The sequence below is a fragment of the Tamandua tetradactyla genome, chromosome 20, assembly GCF_023851605.1.
Source record: "Tamandua tetradactyla isolate mTamTet1 chromosome 20, mTamTet1.pri, whole genome shotgun sequence".
Taxonomy (NCBI): Eukaryota; Metazoa; Chordata; class Mammalia; order Pilosa; family Myrmecophagidae; genus Tamandua; species Tamandua tetradactyla.
The window spans coordinates 13450247-13461523 of record NC_135346.1 but is presented as its reverse complement, the minus strand read 5'-3'; the positions used below and the strand labels follow the sequence as shown (position 1 = coordinate 13461523).

The following is an 11277-nucleotide window of genomic DNA, read 5'->3' as shown; positions in this document are numbered from 1 at the left end:
TGTAGTTAACGGCGAGGGCTGGGGCCCCATAGGGACACTTGCCTGCCTGGCTGGCAAAGTTCCCAAAGACAAACAGGCTCTGTGAAAAAAAATCCCATTTTTTTCTGTTTCTGTATTGAATGTTTGGGCTTATTTTGGAACTGCATTATCGAACTTGAATAAATAAAAGTGTAAACGTTTTAACATTTTCTTTCTTTATTTCTATGAAGAAGTAAAAGTCAGGCTTGAAAATGGAAATGTATGAAACCCTTGGAAAAGTGGGAGAGGGAAGTTATGGAACAGTCATGAAATGTAAACATAAGGATACTGGGCGGATAGTGGCCATTAAGATATTTTATGAGAAACCAGAAAAATCTGTCAACAAAATCGCAACAAGAGAAATAAAGTTTCTGAAGGTTTGCTTCTTTTGCCTTAATTGCTCTGTAAGTCGGTAGAGAGATTGTATGGAATAAAAAACTGTATAAAAGAACATTTCAGTTAATACATGTACTTTAGGCATGTGATTGAAAAACAAATGCAATATCCTATCTTATTGTCTGTAATTCATAATTTTATAGTGATAAAAGGTGCATATGCTTGTGAATTAGTTAACAAAAACTATTCTAAATATTATTAAATAATTATTCAGAAATATTCAAGTATGGTAAATAATCAAAATGCCTGCTTTGTGCAAGATAATGATACTCGATGCTGGGACTATAAAGAGGTAAAAGAGAGTTCCTGCCCTTAAAGACTTTTATAATTTAATCAGAACAGGAGAACATGAAAATAGTGTTGAATAAAAAGTAGTACATAATAAATGCCAAATGATAAACACAGCATCCTCTTGGGCAGGGGAAGTTTCTTGGAGGAAATGAAACATGAACTTGGCATTAAAGTAGGTATAGGATTTAGTTAAGAGCATGAAACTATGATATTGTAGGTTAGTGGAACAACACAGTGCGGGACAGAGGACCAAGAACTGAGTGGAAAGGGCAAAGAGCAGAGGCACTTCGCTGTAGAGTTTCCTGTATAGAAGTAGAAAGAAGTGAGATTAGAGAAGTAAATAAGAGGTAGATTTTGAAGATTTGTCTTTTAGGTTAAAGAGTCAAAATTTTATTTTGTGAGAGATGGAAAGTAAGTGAAAGTTTGCCCCAGTGTCAAAAAACTTTATCAATATCATTCTAACACTAATGTGTAGAATAGATGGGAGGGCTAAGAGACCAAACGCAGGGAGATCTGTTATACATTTAATTTAGGAATCCCGGTAAATGCCCTGAGGGTCCTTACTCAGGTGACTATGACTGGAAAGTAAAATTAGAACTTGTAAAAGAAGAAATGAAAGAGTGTAGAAGGAAATAAAAGGTCAAAGTTATCCTTGAGGTTCAGTGACTGGTGTTGTTGATGGAAATACAAGACCAAAAGGACATAGGGTTCAGGATAGAGAAGGGGAACTAGTTCAATTCTAGAAATGTTGAATATGAAGTGATAGGAGGGCATTCAAGTAAAGAGAGTAATGAACTTTTAGAGATGGAGAACAATATTAAGATAGATTGGAGTGTAAGATAGAATCATTTCTAGCATAAAACCGTTTGCCTTACAGGTCAAGCCAGGGAAAAGAACTCAGGAGTGTGGAGAAAGGAGCACTAACATTCCCTAGGGACTGAGCGCTAAATTGGTGACTTAATTTTATTTATTGGAGTTTATCTTGTTGCTTGACAATGTAGTCTAGATGTTTTATATGTGGCGAAGAAAAAACAGGTGCTCTTCTCCTGATACAAAAGTAATATTTTCTTTGCTCTGTAAGCTATGTTGCGTATGATAGATCAATTTGCTTTCTAAATAGGAGAAATAAATTATGCATCTGTGGCTTGTTGAAACTGCTCTGTTTCCAGACAATGACATGAAAAGTTAAAGTTAGTAAAGAGGTTTTGATTTTGTGAAAGATTTTCCCTGTCTTGACCTGTAATCCAGCTGTTTTGTACTGTAAATGAAAGTCTCGTTAGAAGGAGGCCGTTTCCCAGAGAATATCACTTGATCTTTCTTCAACTCTGTTGTATATCAGCTAATTATTTTTTTCTGGCTTATTTTATAAAAACGACCAGTGTGTGGCAAGAACAGAGGTGAACTATTATGCAAATTATCTTGAGATATCTTAACTATATTCTCAATGGCTTATTTCTTATAGAATTTAACATATTGCATACTCCAATTCCACTAGAGAGATTTCTTGGATTAGTTAACATTCTTAGTGGAAAAAGGTTGCCATAATGAGTTAATTTGAACTTTTTATCTGTTAGAGTTTCATTAAATAAATTACATGAAAGTAATGAGAATATCTGTAGAACAGTTGTCTAGTAATGGAGAAAAACAAAATTAAACAACCTACAAAGGGGTAATGAAGCATTTCCAGGGGGTTCATGGTTTATCTGAGAAAGATCCTGATTCCTCATCCAGGGTGGATCCTTCTTAATGCTTATTAACTCACATTAACCCTTTATTGCTTTTGTTGCTTTTGCCTTTAAAATAAAGACTGACCAGGAAACCAGCAGTTTTCCTTGTTGAAGAAATAATATTGTGTCCTAAAGCAGTCAGTTCTTTTTACTGCTGCTAGCATATCTCAGCAGCATGCCAGCATTTTGTCCGACCAGGGAAATTGGGAGCAAAAATAGAAAAGGAATCTGGCACTGTATTTTGGCATATTTTTCTATCTGTTATGTTTTAAGGACTTTGTCTCTTTATTAGTGCACAGAAATGGAAAAGTGAATGTTCTGTCACTGAAATTAAAGGGAAATTTTTTTTCACAAAAAGTTTAATTTTCTAATGAATCCGACATTGAAAATATACCCCTAATTTTTAGCCAAATGAAAAAACGTTTTTGGTAATTGAAAAATTGGTTAAGTTATTTCAGAAATAATTGTAGTTAAGTCACTGTATTGAAAAATAGAATCACAAGCAAAGTATTAAACCACATTTGTCTTCTAAGTTGATACATGGCCACTTTTAACACTTGAAATTAGTTCAACAATGATTGTTATTCTACAAAGGTGTTTTTGTTGTTGGATAGAATTGTACAGTCAATGAACAGAATTTTACCTGAAAATAATTTTGTGTATTTATATAAAGTTCCTGTGGCCATCAATTGTATTTCACATGTTTGAAGAGATTTCATCAAGATGTTCTAGATATTTTGATACTCTTCTTTTTCAGTATGTTGAATTTATAACGTCCATGTGGCACTCGTGGTTTACTCTGTAGGGTTTAGGACCAAAACCAGAGAATAATTAATTTCTATAAATTCAGATCATATACTCAATGCTGGTAGAATCCATGCTTATTTGAAAACTTTAGGACCTTTTACATTTTAGATATGAAATTAAACCGCAAGCTAAGTTAAAGGATGGTGGGATATCTTAGCAGTATACCAAGTTGTATTACAGTACATTGAATTAAATTATTTAAATTTATCAAATGCTAATTTGATATAAAACAGTGCATCTCACTTTGTTTTCTAAATATTGATCATGAAATAGATTAAAATTTCTTTAAAATAGGAATGTAAGCAAATCAGTTGAGAGCTTTCAGTTGAAATGGCGGGAAGCAAAGAAGCTGATACTATTTCTGCTTCATTTTAAAGTTATATAGGTGTTATATGTTCAAATTATTGTGCATGAAATAGTTTATTAAAAATCTGTTTCTTTTGTCAATAGCAATTTCGTCATGAAAACCTGGTCAATCTGATTGAGGTTTTTAGACAGAAAAAGAAAATTCATTTGGTGTTTGAATTTATTGACCACACAGTGTTAGATGAATTACAACATTATTGTCATGGACTAGAGAGTAAACGACTTAGAAAATACCTCTTCCAGATCCTTCGAGCAATTGAATATCTTCACAATAATAATGTAAGTGCTTCAGAGTAAGCTAAAATGTAGGATGACTATGAATTGTGTCCCTTAAAAATTGCTGTATTTTTATGATGGTTGTTAAAATTATTTTTCTGTGTAATATTGACATCCTGAATATGGGGGTGGGGGCCTCAATACGGGCCTTATAATTTAGATGCAGAACCCCAAAACATTTATTGAACCCACAGGAATTGTAACTATAGGGCAGACCAAGCATGTGGTGCTAAAGAATGATCAATAATTAGGAGTAGAGGAATTAACAGTCAACTGGGACAAATTTTATTGGAGAAAGTACATTGAAACATTGAAAATCAGTGCCATGACTTAGCAGAGACTCCTCAAATGAAGGGAGGTTGGGCGTTAGGAATAGAAATTAGGCCTTTGAAAGGCAAGTTACTGTGGATACCATGAGGGGAAGAAAGGAAAAAGTGGCTGTGGTGTATAGGGACTTGTAGTTAATCTATGAAAAATCAAAAGAGAAAAGATCAACTATTCTGACATTTAGCATTATCTTTAGCATTGACTATTAAGTGTTTCACTCAGCAGGTTCTTATGGAGCTTTTTCCCTTAGCATGGCTCTGCTTTCTGGAAAATTGAATGTACAGGAAATAGCTCAATTGTAAAAGCCTCAAAAATAGTTTCATTCGTATATTAGCCTTGCTTATCCCAGGCTTTCTCAGATATCTTACTTTATAATTAGTTGTTTTGCTAATTGTGTATTTCATTTTGTGACTTTGAAAAATATGGTGGTGATTGCAACTGGAATTCAGATTGTAATCTCTTTGTGAGCTACATCTTCTGGGAGGAAGTGTAATAGTTAAGACCACACAGTCTTTGAAATCTGATTGTACTGGGTTTTCACCAGTAGAAATGCTATGGCCAATCACCCACTTTGTTTAGTGCACAAATTGTGCAACCGCACGTGGTAACTTTGTTACTCTGTGGCCTTGGGAAAGTTATCTAACCTTTCACAGCCTCATTATCCTCATTTAAAAAATGAGGATAATATAGTACCTCATAGATTTTTTATAAAGATCAAATTAGGTAGTAGGCATAAAGCATTTAGCATTGTCAGGTACATTTTAAGTGCTCAATAAATAGTATGGTAGAGAATTAGGAGTAGTGATTGTAAATCCACAGTACCTTGTCTTATGTTTCTTGAATAAAGGGGAACATTAGTATGGACCAGAATGATAATAGAAGACTTCAAGGAGGAGGTAAACTGAAGTAAGTAGAATCTTCAATGTAGCTAGGATTTCACTAGAATAGAAGAGGAAATGCATTCATTTGGGGTGCCACTGTGAAAGCAGAGGTGGACTCAATCAGTGCTCTTCAGAGAGTGGTAATGAGTCCATTTTCAGGGATCAGGGGGAAAGGGATAAGATTGCACGGATTCCCTGGGCAGAGGAAATTCATCCTGAGGAGTTTTGGACTTTATATTGGGGAAACATTGAAGGTTTTTGAGCATGACAGTAACAAGATAAAAACAAAACCTATGCTTGTTTTGTCAAGAGTGGAGGATTAGAGTTGCCAAGAATAGAGGATGAGAGTGATAAGAGCCTCAGAGCGATCAGGTGAGAGGCTGTTGTGACAGTACATATTTGAGGTGGTAAGGGCTTACACCACTACAGTGGCAATGAAAGGAGAGGGAGGATGGCAGAATGAGAGGATGAAAAGATTTCAAAAGAGAAATTATGGGATTTGAGAAGAACTTGGGTATGAGAAGGAAAAAAGAGGGAAAAGTCAAAGATAACTGCAACATTTTAAATTTCAAAGGAGACTTATGGTGCTCTTGGCAGACATTGCTTTTTTTAACCTACATTTCTTATTTTTATTTGACAAAAAGTTGCTCTTGTTATACAGATTAAAAAACAAACAAACAAAAAAGATAGGTAGGGGCCAAGATGGTGGCTTAGCAATGTGTGCGTTTTAGTTCATCCTCCAGAACAGCTACTACATAACCAGAAACAGTACAGAACAGCTCCTGGGGCCATGTCAGTGACCAGACACACACCGTACCCCAGTCTGGACCAGCTGGACTGGCTGCAAGCCTCCCCAGAACCATGAGTTCCCCAAGCCGTGGTGGCCGGCACCCCTCCTGCACAGGTTGCTTCCCAGAGGGGGAAGGAAAGAGACTTTACCAGCAGCAGGGGCTGAGCCCATCCAAATGCCAATTGTGCAATTAATTAACAAATTATGACTACTAAAAATAGGCCCCGAGCTTAGGTGAACCTGGTCAAAGCGGAGGTCACTCATTTTTCCCCTGCGCCAAAGGGCCAGAACTGACTGAAAAAGAAAAAAAAAAAAACAAAAGAAACAGAGGTTTTGTGGCTTGTGTTTCTACAAAGACTTGACTGCCTTTGGATACAGTGGCAGGACTTCTCAGGCTGCAACTGCCCTAGGCATAGGCAGAAACAAGCTCTTTTGAGGGCTTGTCTGGAGACTGTGCCTTCCCCAGGGGAGGGGTAAAGCCCAACTCAAGTGGAATCCCTCCCTTAAGGAATTCAGACACCAGAGCTTGGTAATTTGAAGCCATTAAAACCAGCCTACAACCTCTCCTCTGTCTCCACCATGCCACCAGCAGGTAGAGTCTGCCAAAGTTAAAGGTACCGCATCATTTTATGCTGGTGGGACCTGCAGGCACACAGGTGCCACATACTGGGCAGTGTAAGAAAAACAGAGCCCAGAGACTTCACAGAAAAGTCTTTCAACCTGCTGGGTCTCACCTTCAGGGAAAACCGACTCAGATGACTCTTTCCTTTTGATAGGAGGCCAGTTTGGTCTGGGAAAATCTGGCTCCTAAGGGTGGAGGGGGGAAAGGCATCATACAGGTAGGCAAGAAACAAGAAAACAAGAACTGAAAAATTCTCCTCTGTAAACAAAACCTAAGCTAGAGGACCAGAAAAAGCCAAACTGAATGTCACAGAACAGATAGACAACAAATTCATCCAGCAAGAAAACCCTAGATAAAAGAAGTGAAAGCAACCTCCAGAATAAACTAATTAAGGTCATTAAATGTCTAGAGGCCAGCAAAAAACAACAAATCACACTAAGAAAATTGAAGATATGGACAAGTCAAAGGAACAAACCAACAATTCAAATGAGATACAGGAGTTGAAACAATTAATCCAGAATATATGAACAGACATGGAAAACCTCAAATCAATGAATTGAGGGAGAATATAAAGAAGGCAAGGAATGAACAAAAAGAAGAAATGGGAAGTCTGAAAAAACAAATCACAGAACTTATGGGAATGAAAGGCACAGTTGAGAAGAGATGAAGAAAATGATGGAAACCTACAATGGTAGATTTCGAGAGGCAGAAGATAGGATTAGTGAACTGGAGGATGGAACATCTGAAATCCGACAACAAAAAGAAAATATAGGGAAAAAAAAAGGAAAAATATGAGCAGGGACACAGGCAATTGAATGACAATATGAAGCACATGAATATACGTGTTCTGGGTGTCCCAGAAGGAGAAGAGAAGGGAAAAGGAGGAGAAAAACTAATCTAATGGAGGAAATTATCACTGAAAATTTCCCAACTCTTATGAAATACCTAAAATTACAGATCCAAGAAGTGCAGCATACCCCAAAGAGAATAGATCCAAATAGATGTACTCCAAGACACTTACTAATCAGAATGTCAGAGGTCAAAGAGAAAGAGAGGATCTTGAAAGCAGCAAGAGAAAAGCAATCCATCACATACAAGGGAAACCCAATAAGACTACGTGTAGATTTCTCAGCAGAAACCATGGGGGTGAGAAGACAGTGGGATGATATTTTTAAATTACTAAAAGAGAAAAACTGCCACCAAGAAATCTACATGCAGCAAAATTGTCCTTCAAAAATGAGGGAGAAATTAAACATTTTCAGACAAAAAATCACTGAGAGAATTTGTGACCAAGAGACCACCTCTGCAAGAAATACTAAAGAGAGCACTAGAGACAGATACAAAAAGACAGAAGAGAGAGAGATGTGGAGAAGAGTGTAGAAAGGAAGATCATGAGTAAAGGTAAAAAGAAGGAAAATTAGATATGACATATAAAATCCAAAAGGCAAAATGGTAGAAGAAAGTACTACCCGTACAGTAACAACACTAAATGTTAATGGATTAAACTCCCCAATCAAAAGACATAGACTGGCAGAATGGATTAAAAAACAGAACCCATCTATATGCTGTCTATAGGAAACACATCTTAGACCCAAGGATAAACATAGGTTGAAAGGGAAAGGTTGGGAAAAGATATTTCATGCAAACAACAATCAGAAAAGAGCAGGAGTAGCTTTACTAATATCCAACAAATTAGACTTCAAATGTAAAACAGTTAAGAGAGACAAAGAAGGATACTATGTATTAATAAAAGGAACAATTCAGCAAGAAGACATAACAATCATAAATCTTTATGCACCTAACCAGAATGCTCCAAAATACATGTGGCAAACACTGAAAAGAGAAACAGACACATCTACCATAATAGTTGGAGACTTCAATTCCCCACTCTCATCAATGGACAGAACATCTAGACAGAGGATCAATAAAGAAACAGAGAATTTGAATAATAAAATAAATGAGTTAGACTTAACAGACATTTATAGAACATTACACCCCACAACAGCAGGATACACCTTTTTCTCAAGTGCTCATGGATCATTCTCAAGGATAGACCATATGCTGGGTCACAAAGCAAGTCTCAATAAATTTAAAAAGATTGAAATCCTACAAAACACTTTCTCAGATCATAAAAGAATGAAGTTGGAAATCAATAATAGGCAGAAAATTCACAAGTATGGGCAGGCTCAACAACACACTCTTAAACAACCAGTGGGTCAAGGAAGAAATTACAAGAGAAATCAGTAAATACCTCAAGGAAAAAGAAAATGAAACCACAACATATCGAAACTCATGGGATGCAGCAAAGGCAGTGCTAAGAAGGACATTTATTGCCCTAAATGCCTATATCAAAAAAGAAGAAGGGGCAAAATTGAGAAATTAACTGTCCACTTGGAAGAAGTAGAGAAAGAACAACAAACTAACCCTAAAGCAAGCAAAAGGAAAGAAATAATGAAGATTAGAGCAGGAATAAATGAAATTGAGAACATGAAAACAATTGAGAAAATCAATAAAACCAGAAGCTGGTTCTATGAGAAAATCAATAAGACTGATGGACCCTTAGCAAGACTGACAAAAAGAAGAAGAGAGATGATGCAAAGAAATAAGATCAGAAATGGAAGAGGAAGCATAACCACTGACCCCACAGAAATAAAGGAAGTAATGACAGGATACTATGAACAACTTTATGCTAATAAATACAACAATGTAGATGAAATGGACAACTTCCTAGAGAGGCATGAACAACCAACTTTGACTAGAGAAGAAATAGATGACCTCAACAAACCAATCACAAGTGAAGAAATTGAATCGATCATTAAGAAGCTCCCCAAAAAGAAAAGCCCAGGACCAGATGGCTTCACATGTGAATTCTACTAAACATTCTAGAAAGAATTAATACCAATCCTGCTCAAACTCTTCAAAAAAATTGAAGTGGCAAGAAAGCTACCTAACTCATTCTACAAGGCCAACATCAACCTCATACCAAAGCCAGGCAAAGATATTACACACACACACAAAAAATCTACAGATCAGTCTCTCTAATGAATATAAATGCAAAAATCCCTAGCAAAATTCTGGCAAATTGAATCCAGCAACACATTAAAAGAATTATACATCATGACCAAGTAGGGTTCATCCCAGGTATGCGAGGATGGTTCAACATAAGAAAATCAATTAATGTAATACACCATGTCAACAATCAAGCAGAAAAACCACGTGATCATCTCGATTGACGCAGAAAAGGCATTTGACAAAATTCAACATCCTTTCCTGTTGAAAACGCTTCAAAGGATAGGAATAGAAGGGAACTTCCTTAAAATGATAAAGGGAATATATGAAAATCCCACAGCTAATATCATCCTCAATGGGCAAAAACTGAAAACTTCCCCCTAAGATCAGGAACAAGACAAGGATGTCCACTATCACCACTTTTATTCAACATTGTGTTGGCAATTCTAGCCAGAGCAATTAGACAAGAAAAAGAAATACAAGGCATCAAAATTGGAAAGGAAGAAGTAAAACTCTCACTGTTTGCACATGATATGATACTATATGTCGAAAACCCTGAAAAATCCACAGCAAAACTACTAGAGCTAATAAATGAGTACAGCAAAGTGGCAGGCTACACGATCAACACACAAAAATCTGTAGTGTTTCTATACACTAATAATGAACAATCTGAGGGGGAAATCAAGAAACGAATTCCATTTACAATTGCAACCAAAAGCATAAAATATTTAGAAATAAATTTAACTAAAGAGACGAAAGACCTATACAAAGAAAACTACAAGAAATTGTTAAAAGAAATCACAGAAGACCTAAATAGATGGAAGGGCATACCATGTTCATGGATTGGAAGACTAAATATAGTTAAGATGTCAATTCTACCTAAATTGAATTACAGATTCAATGCAATACCAATTAAAATCCCAACAACTTACTTTTGAGAAATAGAAAAACCAATAACCAAATTTATCTAGAAGGTCAGAGTGCCCTGAATAGCTAAAAGTATCCTGAGAAAAAAAATGAAGTTGGAGGTCTCATGCTACCTGACTTTAAGGCATATTATGAAGCTACAGTGGTCAAAATAGCATGGTACTGGCATAAGGATAGATATATTGACCAATGGAATTGAATAGAATGTTCAGATATAGACCCTCTCATCTATGGACAATTGATCTTTGATAAGGCAGTCAAGCCAACTCACCTGGGACAGAACAGTCTCTTCAATAAATGGTGCCTAGAGAACTGGATATCCATATGCAAAAGAATGAAAGAGGACCCGTATCTCACACCCTATACAAAAGTTAACTCAAAATGGATCAAAGACCTAGACATTAAATCTAAGACCATAAAACTGTTAGAAGAAAATGTAAGGAAATATTTTATAAATCTTATACTTGGAGGCAGTTTTATAGACCTTACACCCAAAGCAAGAGCATTGAAGAAAGAAAGAAAGAAATGGGAACTCCTCAAAATTAAACACATTTTGTGCATCAAAAAACTTCATCAAGAAAGTAAAAAACCTACACAATGGGAGACAGTATTTGGAAATGACATATCAGATAAAGGTCTAGTATCCAGAATTTATAAAGAGACTGTTCAACTCAACAACAAAAAAACAGCCAGCCCAATTAAAAAATGGGCAAAAGACTTGAACAGACACTTCTCAGAAGAGGAAACACAAATGGCTAAAAGTCACATGAGGAGATGCCCAACTTCCGTGGCCAGTAGAGAAATGCAAATCAAAACCACAAAGGAGATATCATCTCACAC

General features: G+C 36.2%; 1 protein-coding gene across 12 annotated transcripts in view; it reads left to right on the top strand.

Annotated features, from left to right (window-relative positions):
- CDKL3 (cyclin dependent kinase like 3) overlaps positions 1-11277 on the top strand; it is a 187181-nt gene that overhangs the window by 3481 nt on the left and 172423 nt on the right. For 9 of the 12 annotated variants that reach the window (XM_077138468.1, XM_077138465.1, XM_077138464.1 and 6 more), the window contains exons 2-3: positions 210-422; positions 3690-3884. In XM_077138468.1, coding sequence (XP_076994583.1) covers positions 231-422; positions 3690-3884 — 387 coding nt within the window. In that variant the 5' untranslated portion in view covers positions 210-230. The remainder of the gene's footprint in view (positions 1-209; positions 423-3689; positions 3885-11277) is intronic. The other 3 variants (XM_077138460.1, XM_077138467.1, XM_077138469.1) reach the window with 1 other exon arrangement.